The 14,838-nt window shown below is 43.1% G+C and overlaps 1 protein-coding gene across 4 annotated transcripts in view; it reads right to left on the bottom strand.

Moving 5' to 3' along the window:
- LOC306839477 (triple functional domain protein) overlaps positions 1–14,838 on the bottom strand; it is a 77,417-nt gene that overhangs the window by 37,000 nt on the left and 25,579 nt on the right. For 3 of the 4 annotated variants that reach the window (XM_079368206.1, XM_079368205.1, XM_079368204.1), the window contains exons 3-6: positions 8,221–8,295; positions 5,739–5,853; positions 3,814–4,006; positions 210–314 (exon numbers count right to left, since the gene is read on the bottom strand). In XM_079368206.1, coding sequence (XP_079224332.1) covers positions 210–314; positions 3,814–4,006; positions 5,739–5,853; positions 8,221–8,295 — 488 coding nt within the window. Of the gene's footprint in view, positions 1–209; positions 315–3,813; positions 4,007–5,738; positions 5,854–8,220; positions 8,299–14,838 lie in introns of all 4 variants that reach the window. The other variant, XM_079368203.1, reaches the window with a different exon arrangement.

Raw genomic sequence — 14,838 nt, forward strand, 5'->3', positions numbered from 1 at the left:
CATGCTGAATCATGCACACAGCAGTTAGCTACTGCTACCACACGATCTGCTACTCTACACCTTGACAAAATCATCCACTTTGTTTGTTGGCCTTTTCTCTGCTTACTGAATAAAGGCACTTACGATTTAAACATCATCAAGAGTTGGAGGGATTTAAAGATCGACTTTCCAGCCTGGTTTAAAGGACAGGATGAGTCTGATTATCTTACCTCTATCCAATCTTCGTGGTTGTAGTCCAGGCTGCCGTCAAAGTCCGATGTCAGCTGGGAGGGGTCAACGACCTTTGTAAGGCCCTCGAGTGACACCATGGTGGTCTGGGGTGCAAAGTAGGGGAAAGTAGATGAGATCAAGTAAGTGGATATGAAGTGGTTTTTAGGTGGATTTAGGTTTACTTTAGACAATTGAGAGCACACTGACTTTAATCTGCTCTTCTCTCACTGCATTTAGATATGTTTCAGTGCCATCTGGTGATGCCATAAATGTGGTTATACTGAATGCAGAGGACATACGCAGCCCCTGGTTCTTTACATTTCTAAGAAAGGAAGAGTTTCAGAAATAGGATTTCAGCCAAAGTAGTGCAAATAATAACTGGACACGTGAGACATTACTTAAAACTCTCCTCAACCTCTTAAAACCGATGGTCTATGACACTCGAGCTTCACTACACAAGAGACACTTTAACATGGAGCGACTAAAAACACCATTTGTGGCATCAGCTGCTCTATCGCAGTCAAAACAGTAGCGACGCAACAGACCATGTTTGATTCATACAGGTCCCCCCCCCTCGACCCCCCCCGTTCAGGCTGGATGAGATTGGTCTTCATGGTGTTAAATACATGCACTGAAGATAAATCCTTGTACAGCGTCAGAGAGTAGAAAGCAGCATTTAAGTCATGCATGTAGGCGATCTGCTGTTAAAAAAAAAAAAAAAAAAAAAATAGGAATAAAGAAAAATAGGAAGACAGGCCAGTTTTTAAGGCCATGTTTTGCTCGGACTTCAACATGTAAAATGTTGATATTTCAGTGTGGATGGGTACTTGGTAACAAACGGTGTCGCTCACTCTCACTGTGTCTGCTGATGTTGACGTGTTGGTGTTGAGGGATTACAAATACTGTTATCAAAACGATGCAGCTATTGATATCACAGACTGTTATATTCCATGTGATTTTTAAATTATATGGGCGTTCGGGTTCATCTCACTGCTATTGCAAGGTGTACATATGAAGGTAACTGACTTCCGTCTTAATGCACAGCTACAGCCATGGCTCGTCGGGGAGTAAGAAACGTTTCTAAACACAAAGACTTGAATTTCAGCCGATCCAAAAACGATCTGATCCGAACCACAAATCTGTGATCCCACTCGGGATGTGAGATTTGTAATCTTGTGCACACCTGCAAAAAACAGTAAAGCACTCACGACATGTTGTCTCTGTGACTCCTGATGTCAGGAATAAACACAAGACAAACCTGGTCGACACATTCTTGTAGACCACCTGTGGCCTTCCTTTACTTTAAAGTGAAGATGAACTAAAATCCTCTCCACAAAGCCACTGCATATTGCAATATCAGTTTCAGAGAAACAGTAAGGAAATGTCTTCCTGCTTTGTCTCAGTGCCTCTGTTTTTCTGCAAAGCCACCTCCGCACAACACCCCCACACACATGGCCAGAGATGGATGGAGACAGAACGATAGCTTGCTGTGTAGGCCACACGAGGTAGGAACGAACAGTTGTCCTTGGGAAAAAAGCACAGTGGTCCTCTACAGGGGAAAGGACTGTTACTGTTTTGTTCGCTATTGTTGTTCAACTTAATTGATTTGTAGTTCTGAATGGAGGGGGGGTGGGGGGGTGTCAGGGCTATCGAGTACCATTTACCACCCACAGAGAACCAAACATTTCATTAACAGTTAAAGCCAAGGTTGCAGCAAGCTCCCTGCTCTTCACTTGGCTGCTTCTTTTCTCTGCACCTTAGTCCATAGAAAGGAGAGAGGACAGTCTAAGCCCTCATCTTTTTTTTTAACTGACCAGAACGACCATCACTGATGCTAAGACACAAATACTTGCTTGAAGTGACCATGGGTTATTATGTGTGCTCCTGAAACTGATTGATGAAAAATGCTGGAATAAAAAAAGTATACCCGTTTACTTAGGTATTGAATGTCACACAAATAGTTCGAACATAGGTCAGGTAGCGATGCATTGAAGAGGCCATATGAAACCCCCTTTTCAGCTTTTCAAACAGTCCCCTGTGCTCTAAATATGAGGTTTGTGACCCTGTAGAAACCAGCTCTGTCACAACGCTCCGTTTTGGTGTGTGTGACCCCCCCCCCCCCCCGAGGAGACATCACTCCTCTGTAGAGACAATAAAAATAGCAGAGCGTTTTTCTCTGTGTCGTAAAACTTAAGCGCACCACAAACAAATGACTGGATGGATTCAGTTCAAATTCTGTGGGTTGATAGTCACTCAGGTTACCCCAATAACTGTTAAAAACCCTGAAGAAAATTTTTTTTTCATAATATGTCCCCTTTAAGGGGAGGAGCACATTTGATGTTTCTGATCAATACCCGCATGGCTTTCAGTTACACAGCAGGGCAGCTCATGGATAACTGTAACCTGCCCTGTGGCTTCTGCCTATTCCTCTCTCAACGGATCAATAAGGTGTCATCAGACTACTGTGGACCTGTGTGTGTCTCTGTCTGTGTGTTAGCAATCAGCGCTACTTCCACATCACTGCTTCAGAAACACACTTTACAGGAATCCAAGCACAAACTGTGCAGAGAAACAGGATTTCGCAGGATGCGAGTTTGCATCAATGATCGTCTCTCGTCTAAGAACGAGAAGCTCATCATTATCACAGTGAGGAGTGTTTTTTTTAAAGACTGATCAAACAGAGGATGGGGAGCTGTTAGCTAGACCTCATTAGAGAGCATTTACTAAACAGGCCTCCAATCACATGAAGGCAGCCTCCCAACCTGATTAAACCGTACAGTGCTGTTTTCATTGTTGCTCCAGCTTGGAAAAAAAGGAGCAGGAGCACATTTGAAGTGTCAATTTAAAAAAAAAAAAAAAAAGAAAGAAAGAAAGAAATAATCACAGCATATAAAGAAGCCTATCCTTGTGAATATATCATGAAATAAGCTGGTGCAAACTCTGGTGCTCGTGATCTTCTGTGTGCTTGTTCGAGGTTGAATTTGATTTCTTTTTTTCTTTTTTTTCTCTTCCGTCTGGTAGACAGCTGGCTGGAGATACACGCGTCCAAAGCAGTGGGGAGGAAAATAATGAAATGAGCTGACAATGAGCCGCTGAGCTAGCTGCTGCGGTCACAATCACAACTCAGCTGACAGCAAATTAGAGCAAATATGGTCGACTTTTGTTCTTCATTTATAACTGACAAATGTCAAATATAGAAATTCATCTCTGTAACACACACACACACACACACACACACACACACTCTGTATCACAATGTGTTTTCTAACAACCTGATCCAATCAGTCAAGTCTACCCTCGACTGAGAAGCTGCCTGACATGACATAGATAACACGTATGACTGAAAGCCTCACATCTGACCTGCAGCAGTTCCCATTATTCTGCTCAGTTTGAAATGGCTATGACATCTTTGTAAATTGTTTGAAGTTGACAGGCATGGTAAGATATGACAAACATGTTTGCATTGAAATGATTGTTTTCGAGTGTCGTTCCTAAATTGTATTTTCAGATTAAAAAAACCTAGAAATGTAAGAATCAGAATCTGTTATTGTAGCAAATGCATCACTGCGCCACACAGAGTTTGGAAGAAGCGTCTCTTCCTACCTCAAACTCAAACTTGGAGCTGCCGAAATTTGTCCTCTGCTTCTGCCAGAAGTTGTCTGGTTTGATGATGAGGGCGACGTGGATGCAGGACGGGAAGGATTCCTGCAGGATCTTCAGCAGAGGCTTGATGCTATCCCACTTGGAGCCGCGCATATCAACGATGACCGTGAAGCCATGTTTACACACCTCCTCGCTGGGATGGATTGGACGGGGGTCGGCGGGAGTGGGAGGAATTGAAGAGAAGAGAAGAGAGGAGAGGAGAGGAGAGGGAGGGAGGACGTGAAGGAGGGAGGGGCAGTGATGGATTGGAGAGAGAATAATCCAGAGAGAGGAGAGACAGATGACAGGCGTGGGAAAGGATGAGAGAGGGATGGAAGACAGTGAGAGTAAAGGGAGATAAAGATTAAAAAAGAGAGAGAGAGAGAGAGAGAGAGAGAGAGAGAATCAAAACAAACAGTGATATGACGCATTTTCTATACTCTGAGAAGCCTTCGCAGTCGACACACATCCCCCACATCCACCCACGCGCACACACACACGCACACACACACACACACACACACACCCACACACACACACACACACACACACACCCACACAAAAACCTGTGACCAATGAGTCACAAATGTGTGTGTAAGTATAAAAAACACAAATCAGCACATTTCTACATCAGGACCATCGTGTTCCTGGTGGATCTGACATTTTTAACGCATGACCTCGCACACAGAAATGAAATATATCTGCTGCAAACACCTGAAATTAAAAAAAATAATAATAATAATAATTGTACCCGTAGATTTTCAAAGAAATTCCCAAAACTATTTGAGGATTTTACAAAACCTGGGACAACTTCTTCGCCCTTTGACAGAGCCGTGCATGTCCGCTATCGTTCCTCCATCTGTGTTTGTCATTTATTAAATCATGAATGCGGTGTTTGTAAATATCTATTATTGCATCTTTTCAAAACCTCTTGCCTCCGTAAACAGGCTGTCGGTAGAAAAGCCAGAGTGCAGCTGTCGGCAGATGTTGCCTCTCCCCAAAATAGAACACCTCCAACATGGGTGAAGAGATTAAGATGTGCAGAACGAGACATGATGACAGTGAGATTATGTATTCCTCAAAACAGGTAAAAAAGTGAGAGGGGAAGTGTGCCTGATATAAAGCACCCAGAGATAATGTGTTGACTAAAGCGGAGGTGAGGGAAGGAGACAGGGTGGATGGATCAGGACAGATGGAGGGATGAGACATGAGCCAGTTTGAAGAGACAGAGAAGTAAACAGAGAGCTGGAGCAGAGCGGTGGGGTTTGTTTTTTTTACCTTGGAGGCGAGGAGCTTCTCGTCCACAGTAACTACTGCTGCTGCTGCTGCTGCTGCTGCACTGCCTCAGCTACTGCGACACTTTGTTTTGCTTTCGCACATACACAATTTGCTCGCTCTCTCGCTCGCTCGCACACACCTCCTCACACATGCGCTCTCTTTCTCTGTCGGCTCTAATCCCCTCCCCTCCCCTCCCTCTCTGCACTCTCTCCCTTCTCTGTTGATCTCTTCCTCCTCCCCTCATTTGTTTGCTGTTATACATCCCTCTCTTAGCTCAGGCTTTCCCCACTCTGTCTCAGCATCTTACCATGTCCCTCAAACTGTTTTTTTTTTTTTTTTTTGGCAGCTAAGAATCTGCGGCAAGCTCGCTGGTCTTGAATTATTTTCCTCTCTTTTCCTTCCGCCCCTCACATGCTCATCTTTGCTCTCTCACGTGCCTCGCAGAGCCTCGTCCACTTTCCTTGGGTGTTGGCTTCGTTTTTGCGTCATTGCTTCTCCTTCCGTATTGATGAATGACAGCACGTGTGTATAAATAGTGTACTCAGCGCGCGCACACACACACACACACACACACACACACGCCCCCCAGAACAAAAGGGAAGTCTAACCTGGGGATGCCGGCGAGGTAGGCGATCAGTCTCCTCAGGTCGTCCGTTCGTATTCTATCGTGGTTGCTGCGTGATGGAAACGTTAACACCGGACCGCCACGTCTGTCTCTGCCACCTGAGGCAGAACAAAGCATGCACCACACACACACACACACACACACACACACACACACACACACACACAAACACACAAAGTAGGATTAAGGCAAGAACATGACACATCATATACAGTCAAAGTCGAGCTCGATTTATTGTGGTGTCACAAAAAGGGCCAAAAAGACGACTGCTTCTTCACGCGTTGGTTTTCTAAACGAGTGAGATGAGATGCTGAGTTGGTTTTTTTAATTGAACAGCTTGTCAGCAGATTCTACGTCTAAGTATGAACACAAAGGCAGACAGCGGGACACCTTTAATGAGAAGGGTTGAAAAGCTAACGTACAACGACCACGAGAGAAAAGCAGTGAAGAGGCTACTTTTAAAAACACTTTTTTTAAATGTACGTCTTCGTAAAGGTTTTTAAGTCAAATCTACATGAAGTGCAACAGTGCTGATAATAACAAATCTTTGGACACGCTCCAGTCCCATACAATCTAAGTGAATGCATTCATGTATTTTATTCAGCATCCCTTCAGTTTGCATCTCTTCCAAATAAACGCGTCCTCATTTACAGAGTTTCTGTGTTATAGTCCCGTGTCTTCAGAATATGATTTTGTTATTTTAATATGTGGTTGGGAGACATTTGCTGCAAATACGTAACACTGACGCCGACTTATGAATGAGGAATCTGGTATTATAATAAGAGTATTCCAGTTTGGGACCGGTTGTGGAAGCGGAGAGCTGCCTTGCTGACATGGTAACTTGGAAACACAGGGTGACTGCGTTCAGCACAACAATGAGCTGAGTTCAGTCGGGACTGCTGTGTGCCTGTGGGCCCGGCCCGGCCCGGCTGCTCAGACTGGGGGGGGGGGGGGGAATCAAACGCTCACGTGGCAAACTGGCAAACATGAGTGAGGGTGAACATGGCTGATTTATTAAGGGGCCAGATTGGGAATAATAGGCTTAGCTCATTTACCCTCCTTTTCACCGACAGGCCCTCCCCTCCCTCCTTCATTTCAAAGCCAATTACTCCGCGAGCGACTACTACGGGATGCTGTAGAAGACAGTAAGTCATCTCCATGGCAACATGGCCCTGCCTTTTTTTTTTCTTCTTTTTTTCTCCCTCTGTCTCTTTCTCTAAAATCCAGTGTTTTGTCTGAGTCATGGTCCTCATCAGTGTGTTAACCGCCTGTGACCTCAGCTGCACACAAGAGGAGTGTGTGTAAACAACGTACACATGCATTTATTACAATATATGTCGTTCTGACACTTCTGAAGTGTTTGAGAAGAGTTTTTTTTTTTTTTAAATTTAATCAGCATTCGGATGCACGTAGATATGTGACGATAGAACATACTCTCTGTGGCACGCACGCACACACGAGCAGAATGATGTCTGCTGTGTTTTACAAATAATCCTGCAGGATGTTCTTGGCAGTCCTCTTCTCCAGCTTTGGCCTCCTGTGAGTTTTCCCTGGCAGGACTTTACTGTGCGTCTGTGTGCATGCCCACCACTGTGTGTGTGTGTGTTTTTGTGCGTGCTTGTCAAACATGTTTGCGGACGGGGACAAAGACACAGTCAGACAGTTTTTCTGTCCTCTAAGTTCTGACGAAGTTTCGTAAACAAGCGATGCCTGTATTAACGTGCTTTAAACGTGTTCATATACTGTACATGTACTTAGAATAGTCAAGGAGTATGTGGCCGGGCCTCAGTCTCACTCTGGGAGGTTTTACAGGCAGAGCATGAGGCTTATAATTAAGTCCATAGTGTGTGTGTGTGTGTGTGTGTGTGTGTGGGAGAGAGAGAGAAAGAGAGAGAGAAACAGTGGCGGAATGTGTGCAAAAATACCTGCAAGCTGTGCATACATGCAAAGTAAGGCTTCTCTTTCATGTTCTATAAAGCCTCGTCTCACATGATCGGACAGCCAGGTTGCACGATTACGGCGAAAATCCAAATCACATTTGATCGATTTCAACATTGAGATTGAGATATAACTCAGTGATTTTATAAACATCTGCAGCACAGGAATTTATCACACTTCAACGCGACTGGAACACTTTGAAAAAACAACCTGAAAAGAAGTACGTAAAAAAAAAGAAAACGATCTAATCGACTTTATTGATCCCGAGGGGGAAATACAAGAAATAATAAAATGATGTGTTTGAGGTAGAGGTGATGTACTCATGTGGCCAAAATGTAACAAACAAACACTTAGAAAACGTGATGATAAAAACCTACAACTCAGCCTGCGGCAGAGTAATCGTTCAATCGGGATGATCTTGTTTTCAGGATCGTGGGAAGACGAAATGGAAACTCGATTAATTGCCCAGTCTTTCAGTCGGGGGTACACAGACGCTAGAACGGCAACGCAAACAGACATAATCTTACCTGATAAATAGGCCACTTTTTCTTTGAGGATGGGAAGAACCTCCATGGCTCTCATCTCCTCATTTCTCCTGAAACCTGCAGGGAAGGAAGAAGAGAGGAACACGTTAGGAAGGAAGGAGAGGGGAAGGTTGTTTCCTTGTTCTCTTCCAGTTGACCAGCCGTGACTCTTTTTAGGTTAGCAGCAGAGTTCACATTGTGTCGACTTGTAATCTGGATATCTGATGATTTCACAGGGGCTTGAGTCTCATTTCAGATTGCTTGAATCGTAAGGAAAGAGTCGGTAAGTCACACACACACACACACACACACACACACACACACACACACGTACAAATAAAACACAGACACACAGCAGGAGGAAGCATAGCAGCTGTGGTTAAAGAAACAGTAGTGGTGAGACTAAGTGAGGCCAAACAGAGGGGAAGTCGAGGAGAAACAAAGAGCTGTTGTAACTCTCGCTGTAGCGGAGGTGAAGCAGGGTAAAGAAACATTAAACGCCACAGGCCACTTCAGTTCTCATCAGCTCCGGTTCGAGCGGAACACTGCTGGTGGGTTGCTTCATGTACCAGTAGGTGTTCATTAGAAAGGACTACAAGGTAATGTAGGTGTGCTGACACAGTCGTGCGAACAGTGTGAAGCAGGTGTCATTTAAAGTATGTAGCATGACATTAGCAATATTAAAAAAAAAAAAAGAGAGAGAATAATGGAAATGTTACTATTGTGAAGGATTGAGTCAACCTCAGAACAAAGAGCAATGCTGACCTTATGAAAGCGCTCGAGCTCGATGAACAAAGTCATGAGGACTCTGAGCATCACTGGTGTCTTACAAAGCGTTACAGTAATACACTCAATAGTGTGCTGTTACACTGCGATCACAGGAGGCCAAACACATGACGACATGTTACGATGCCAAAAACACCCAAAGTTGTTGTTTATTTCAAACAAACTATCAGGAGACCAGAAAAAAATGGATGTTGGGAAAAACTTTTGTTTTTCTTTTCTCTTGTTTATATTCTGGGATTAATCTCACCAAAAGTGGCCGGTTAGCTTAACAAACAATGCTCAGCCACATTTACTGTTGTGTCACACTCACGCGACGTGACACTCACCCAAAATGGACCTAAAACTAACAACAACTAACACACTCTCCGTTCAATCAAATCCACAAACTAAAAACAAAACAATTCACAACAACTCCACTCAAACGTGTGAAAAATCATTGTGATTCTGCTTTGTTGTATATTATTTTGAAATTGTGTGAAAAATTGGATTTTCTGTGCGTTTCCTTGTGTGACTTCCTGTCCGGGGTTTGTCATATCCTTGTCCAGCTCGTCCTGCAGCGTCCTCTAAAAGCAGACTCAAAGCGTATTTGAAACGGGGGCCTGGTGGCGCGCTCCGGAGACGGACCGTGCCACATGCGGCTCGAGAGCCGCGGGTTGGCCACCTCGATGCAAGTTCATCTGGAATCAATGGAAGAAGAAACACCGGCTTTGTAGTATAAAAAACCATGCACCACAAAAGGCCCATGGCAATAATCTGAACGATAAATTGACAGCCTATAAAAGTCAAGCTTGATCTCATGGGTGCGATTGTGCCAAATATCCCCCCCCCTGCTGTGCTGCTAATGTTCCGTCAGAAGTGAACGGATGGCTGTCGGGGGATATTCACTCTGTGAAGAGCTGTTCAAACAACTCCTGTATACAGACGCACAATTCCCAAAAGTGATTAAACTCACATCTCAACCTCAACACACACAGGTGGATAAACAGAGAGAGAGTTTATCCTTCAGGCTGAGTCAAGGTCTGTTTTGTTGTGAATGAATACCCAGACAGGCCGTTTAGCACTTTAACAGTGTGACTGTCTTGGGCTTCTTTCTTTTTTTAACCCTCGATTGTTGATGGTGAAAACATTCTCTGCTGTCTTCAGCAAGCTTTAAGAGAAGTGCCATAAGTAACTTTTGGAGCATGTTTAAAAATGTAATGCCCTTCTTTCTTAAAGGTGCTATACGTAGCTTTCAAAAATGCTGCCTTTGTAGTGATACAGCACGGCCGTCAGGCGAACTGCACCGGTAAACCTGTCGCTCATCCTGCACATGGACTGTTTGAGACTCTCCCCTCTGGTAAGAGGCTGCGCTCCATCAGGACCAAAACCTCTCGCCACAAGCACACAAAACAAACCGTTTCTTCCCCTCAGCTGTCAGCCTCATGAACAATGTCCTCGCCTACCACAGACTCATCAGCCCCACAGTCAGAAAACATTACGGTCATATGAGGACTGAAACCGTTTCTTTATGCGTTGCATTTTATTTTATTGGTAATTGCTTCTCAGAATCTATTCTATTTTATTTAAGTACTTAATATTTAGCCTTATTTTGCATGTTTACTGTTTTTTGCACCAAGACAATTCCTTGCGCACCTGTAAATGTACTTGGCAATAAATAGCTTCAGATTAAACTAACACTGAACTAAAAAAAAAAACGCTTCTGTGACATCTGAATAAGCAGTCAGTAGGCTTTGTTAATCTTCTATTCTCCAGTCCTTTTCTAAAACAGCCTTTTAACACATAGTAAAGAGTCCGACAATGTCAGGAACAATTTTATGAGACGGCTAACGAAGAATAAGGAGACGCATGCTAAATGTTACTTCCTTGTAAATGATGACGTAGACAGACATGGTTGGGCTCCGTTATCATGATGCAGAGCAGGACACTAAAACACGACACTCCCAGACACTTGTAGTGTATTGTTCTCCAGTCTCAGATCTCAGCATGTCGCTGTATTTACAACCGTATGCTGATGAAGATGCTAATTATTTTCCGCCAACTGAGGAGATGGATGGGAATCAGGACTTGTCTCTATTTTTACTCTTCTTCGCTTCTCTCATTCGTCTCCCGACTTCCCTCAGGGTGCCACAAAAAACAAATTAACTTGATCAACTCCATTTCCCACTGTGCTCGTGGGGGGGAGCGAGGCTTTTAGCTGTTTGTGGATGATGCGTGAGAGGAGGTGCACGCAGACTGACGGGATTTTCTTGAAGCCACTCATTGTACAGATTTCACTCTTGATGGTAAGAACAAGGGTGTGAGTTAGACTGATATGAAAAATCTGTTTCCTCAACCGTGATTAGATCATATTAAAAACAAAGAATGCAAGAAAGTCCACAAAGCTCAGAAAAAAGTAAATGAAATGATTACAACTGGCGATGAAAACTTAAGTTGGATTCTTTTCTGTAGTAACAATCTAATATCTGCTCCTACTCTTCTTTGCTAAGGAGTGCTGACAGTATTCTGGTTTTCATTTCAAACAAACACGTTAAGGTAGTTGTAGAGTGTTTATGCCTTTAACTTAGACTTAAGATATACATTGTTGTTGTTTTTTGTTGCAATAACAGGTTCAAGCGTACGCTCCTGTGAATAAATAGTTTAAACAGGAATGGGAAAAGTATGTAAAATAAAACAAGTTCAACCTTAAATCTAACAAACTATTTTTGACTTTTTATTTCATATTATTATCATTTATAAGTCTGATTTATTGTAACTTTTTAATCATGTAATGGGTAAAGTATTTGAACACTACATACAAAACGATACCTTACAGTGGAGTTATTTATTTATACTGATTACAGACTAATCAAAGGGCAAAGGAAAACAATTGTGTAAAAGAGAGAGACTGATTGTGTGTGTGTGTGTGTGTGTGTGTGTGTGTGTGTGTGTGTGTGTGTGTGCGTGCGTGTGTGGAAAGAGCACACTTTAGAGCGTTTAGAGCTCTGCGTCAATCCATGACTGTACACTCAAATAAAACTGTAACTACAGTAAGGTCCACGCTGATGCACCGTCTCTGACTCTGTATCTTCCAAAACGCAGACACAGACATGTTGTCACATACAGACACCTTTTTAACTAAATAAAACATGTTCAAGCATTCTTCAACATGTTGTATTCTCAGTGAAATGACCGATATCAACAATCTGTCGTGGATGATTTATTCTTGTGAAGCTCCTTCTTTGACTACTGTCAGCGACTCTGTAGCTCCCCTATTAGTTCCAAGCCTGTGTGTGTGTGTGTGTGTGTGTGTGTGTGTGTGTGTGTGTGTGTGTGTGTGTGTGTGTGTGTGTGTGTGTGTGTGTGTGTGTGTGTGTGTGTGTGTGTGTATGTGGATGCTTAATTGTGTCTCTTACATATGGCCCGATGATGGCTGGTTTCCAGCTCTTTAAAAACACTACTTGTAAATGAAATGGGTTTTGAAAGTGTCTGACTTAAGCGGACGTCATTTTTCTTCATTACAGTAAAAGCCTGATAATTGAAGACACGAGTGCAGTAGAACCTCCGGCGCAGTTTGTTTTAAGTCGTTTTTCTCTCTCAAAGCAAATACCAAGTTTAGTCACACAGACACATCATGTACCCTGTGCTCTGCAGTACTTGGGTACTGGAAAGTGGCACAGCAGCTAAATATAGAGTAGCCAGGTCACTCTCTCTCTCTCTCTCTCTCTCTCTCTCTCTACACTCACACATGTGCTGGATGAGGATGGTTTTCTTTGGATTTATTATCAGCAAGGAACAAAAAAAAAAAAAAAGAGGGCGAGGAAACGAGAAACCACGAAAATGTGCAAAATAATGACACAAAACGTGGTGTGATGTGGTTCGAAAGAAAATGTGTGCGAGGGGAAAGAGAATAAAAGGGGGACAGAGTGAAAGTGAGGGACAGAACGTGAACCAGGGAGAAGAAACGCAGAGAAGATGGAAACCAACCGGCTGACAGGTGAAAAACATCCAGACAACTAAAGAGACGTTGAGGAAAACAACAGTGTTCTTTGTGTGTGTCCCAAATGTTTTACTTTCAGGACAATCTAATTATATGAAAGGGCATATGGAGAAAGGTTTTTTTCCACATCATACAAGGTTGATTAATACGAATCCGATGGATCACATCTTTTCGACGCTGTCTGCCTGCTCTGTAATCGACAATGACATCATTCCACGAGCACAGCTCTTCACCCGCCCATCATCACAAACTTTGCTTTAGTGTTGCCATTATTTGTTTCGGGGCTCTTTCCATATATCACAGTGTTAAACGTTTATGCAGAATGTGAGAGATGATTCATTTTAAAATGGATAGAATCTGACTTTGTGCCCGTCTCATCTATAAGGACTGGGAAGTTCAAGCATATAGCAGCTAGAGGTGGGGGGGGGTAAGGGGGGGGGGGGGGGAGTTTAAAAGGGAGATTTATTCTAAAAATGACATTCTTCATTATTAAGATTGAATTGGATTAATAAATTCCAAAATCTAATCTGGCTAATCAGTCACTCCCTGCTAATTGCTAAAGCTAGCTCTTAACTCAGTAGAATGCCAAATAGAGCAACAAGACATTCAGCCAGTCTCACATGGGATAGATCCTAAAGTATTTGCTCATTGAAGAACAGACTTTGAATCCATGGATTCATTAAACGTATCAAATCGAAAACTGTTTCTGAATTGAATTGCGGCGTCAAGAATTGAAATTGATTTGAATCGTGGGATGACCGAAGACTCCCAGACCCTAACATTTGAAATTGAAAATCAATTGGCTGTTTCTGTTTTGTTTGTAAGAGTCAAAAGAATCAACCAGAATCCAACGTATGCATGTCTGGTAGTGTTGCTCGGGAGAGTAAAGAAAAGGAGGTTGCAGATCACACGGTGTATATCCCCTCATCACACAAGCAGAAGTCAAATTGTACCTGTCAGACGGATGAGGGCGGAGCCTGTATGTGCATACCGCCAATTGTGATTGGTTGCCCAGCAAGTCATGTTTGAAAGTCCTTCCACAAATAAAAAAAAACAAACAAACAAACAAAAAAAAGAATAAAAAACTTCAATTGATTTGAATCTGGCTTTGTTCCCTAACGGGAAAAGTAGCCTGCTGTTACCATCAGCTCATGATAGAGTGACGGAATGATGTTCCCAGTCCACTGTGGGCAGAGCGGGAGCAGCTGAGGTTTATCCTGGGATTCCTGAGGGGAGATATTCCAATCTAGCAGACGACCAAAACCACCCGTTTTTGGTGTCGTCTACATAGCCGCATGGAAAAGCTGGTGCGAATATTTCCAAAGAGAAACACAGTATTCACCGTGGACTGTCTCTGAGTGAGCACACCGAAGGCTGTGTGGATGCTCTGAGTCAACAAACATCTCATGTGGCATTAGGTGAGATGCTAATCCATCTGTCTTTGGGAAGGCAGATCCTAATCCTCAATGTGTAGGAGGGACAACAATTATAAAATGCCTGCACTGCATTTAGTCACTCTGAGAAGCTGCTTTGTATCAGGAGGGAGACTCGAGACTGAGAAGGAAACCCCAACAGTGCAGTTTGATATGAGTTTTTACAATTTAGCACCGACATGTCCTTTTTTACTATACCATGATAGGATGTGAACTTAGCTTTTTCTTCACACCTCTCAAACAGTTGTTTCCACTGGCACCAAGACAAGAACATCTATGGTGGCAGAATGACCTGACCTGCAGTGTGGATGGTTTGCAGCATTAAGGAATTTGTTTTTTGGTAAAAGACGACACGTTGATATTAAAAAAAAAAAAAAAAAAGGTGCGAGAAGGCATTCGACATGATAATACAAAACCTTCTGCTTT

This window comes from Symphodus melops (genome assembly GCF_947650265.1).
Source record: "Symphodus melops genome assembly, chromosome: 18".
Taxonomy (NCBI): Eukaryota; Metazoa; Chordata; class Actinopteri; order Labriformes; family Labridae; genus Symphodus; species Symphodus melops.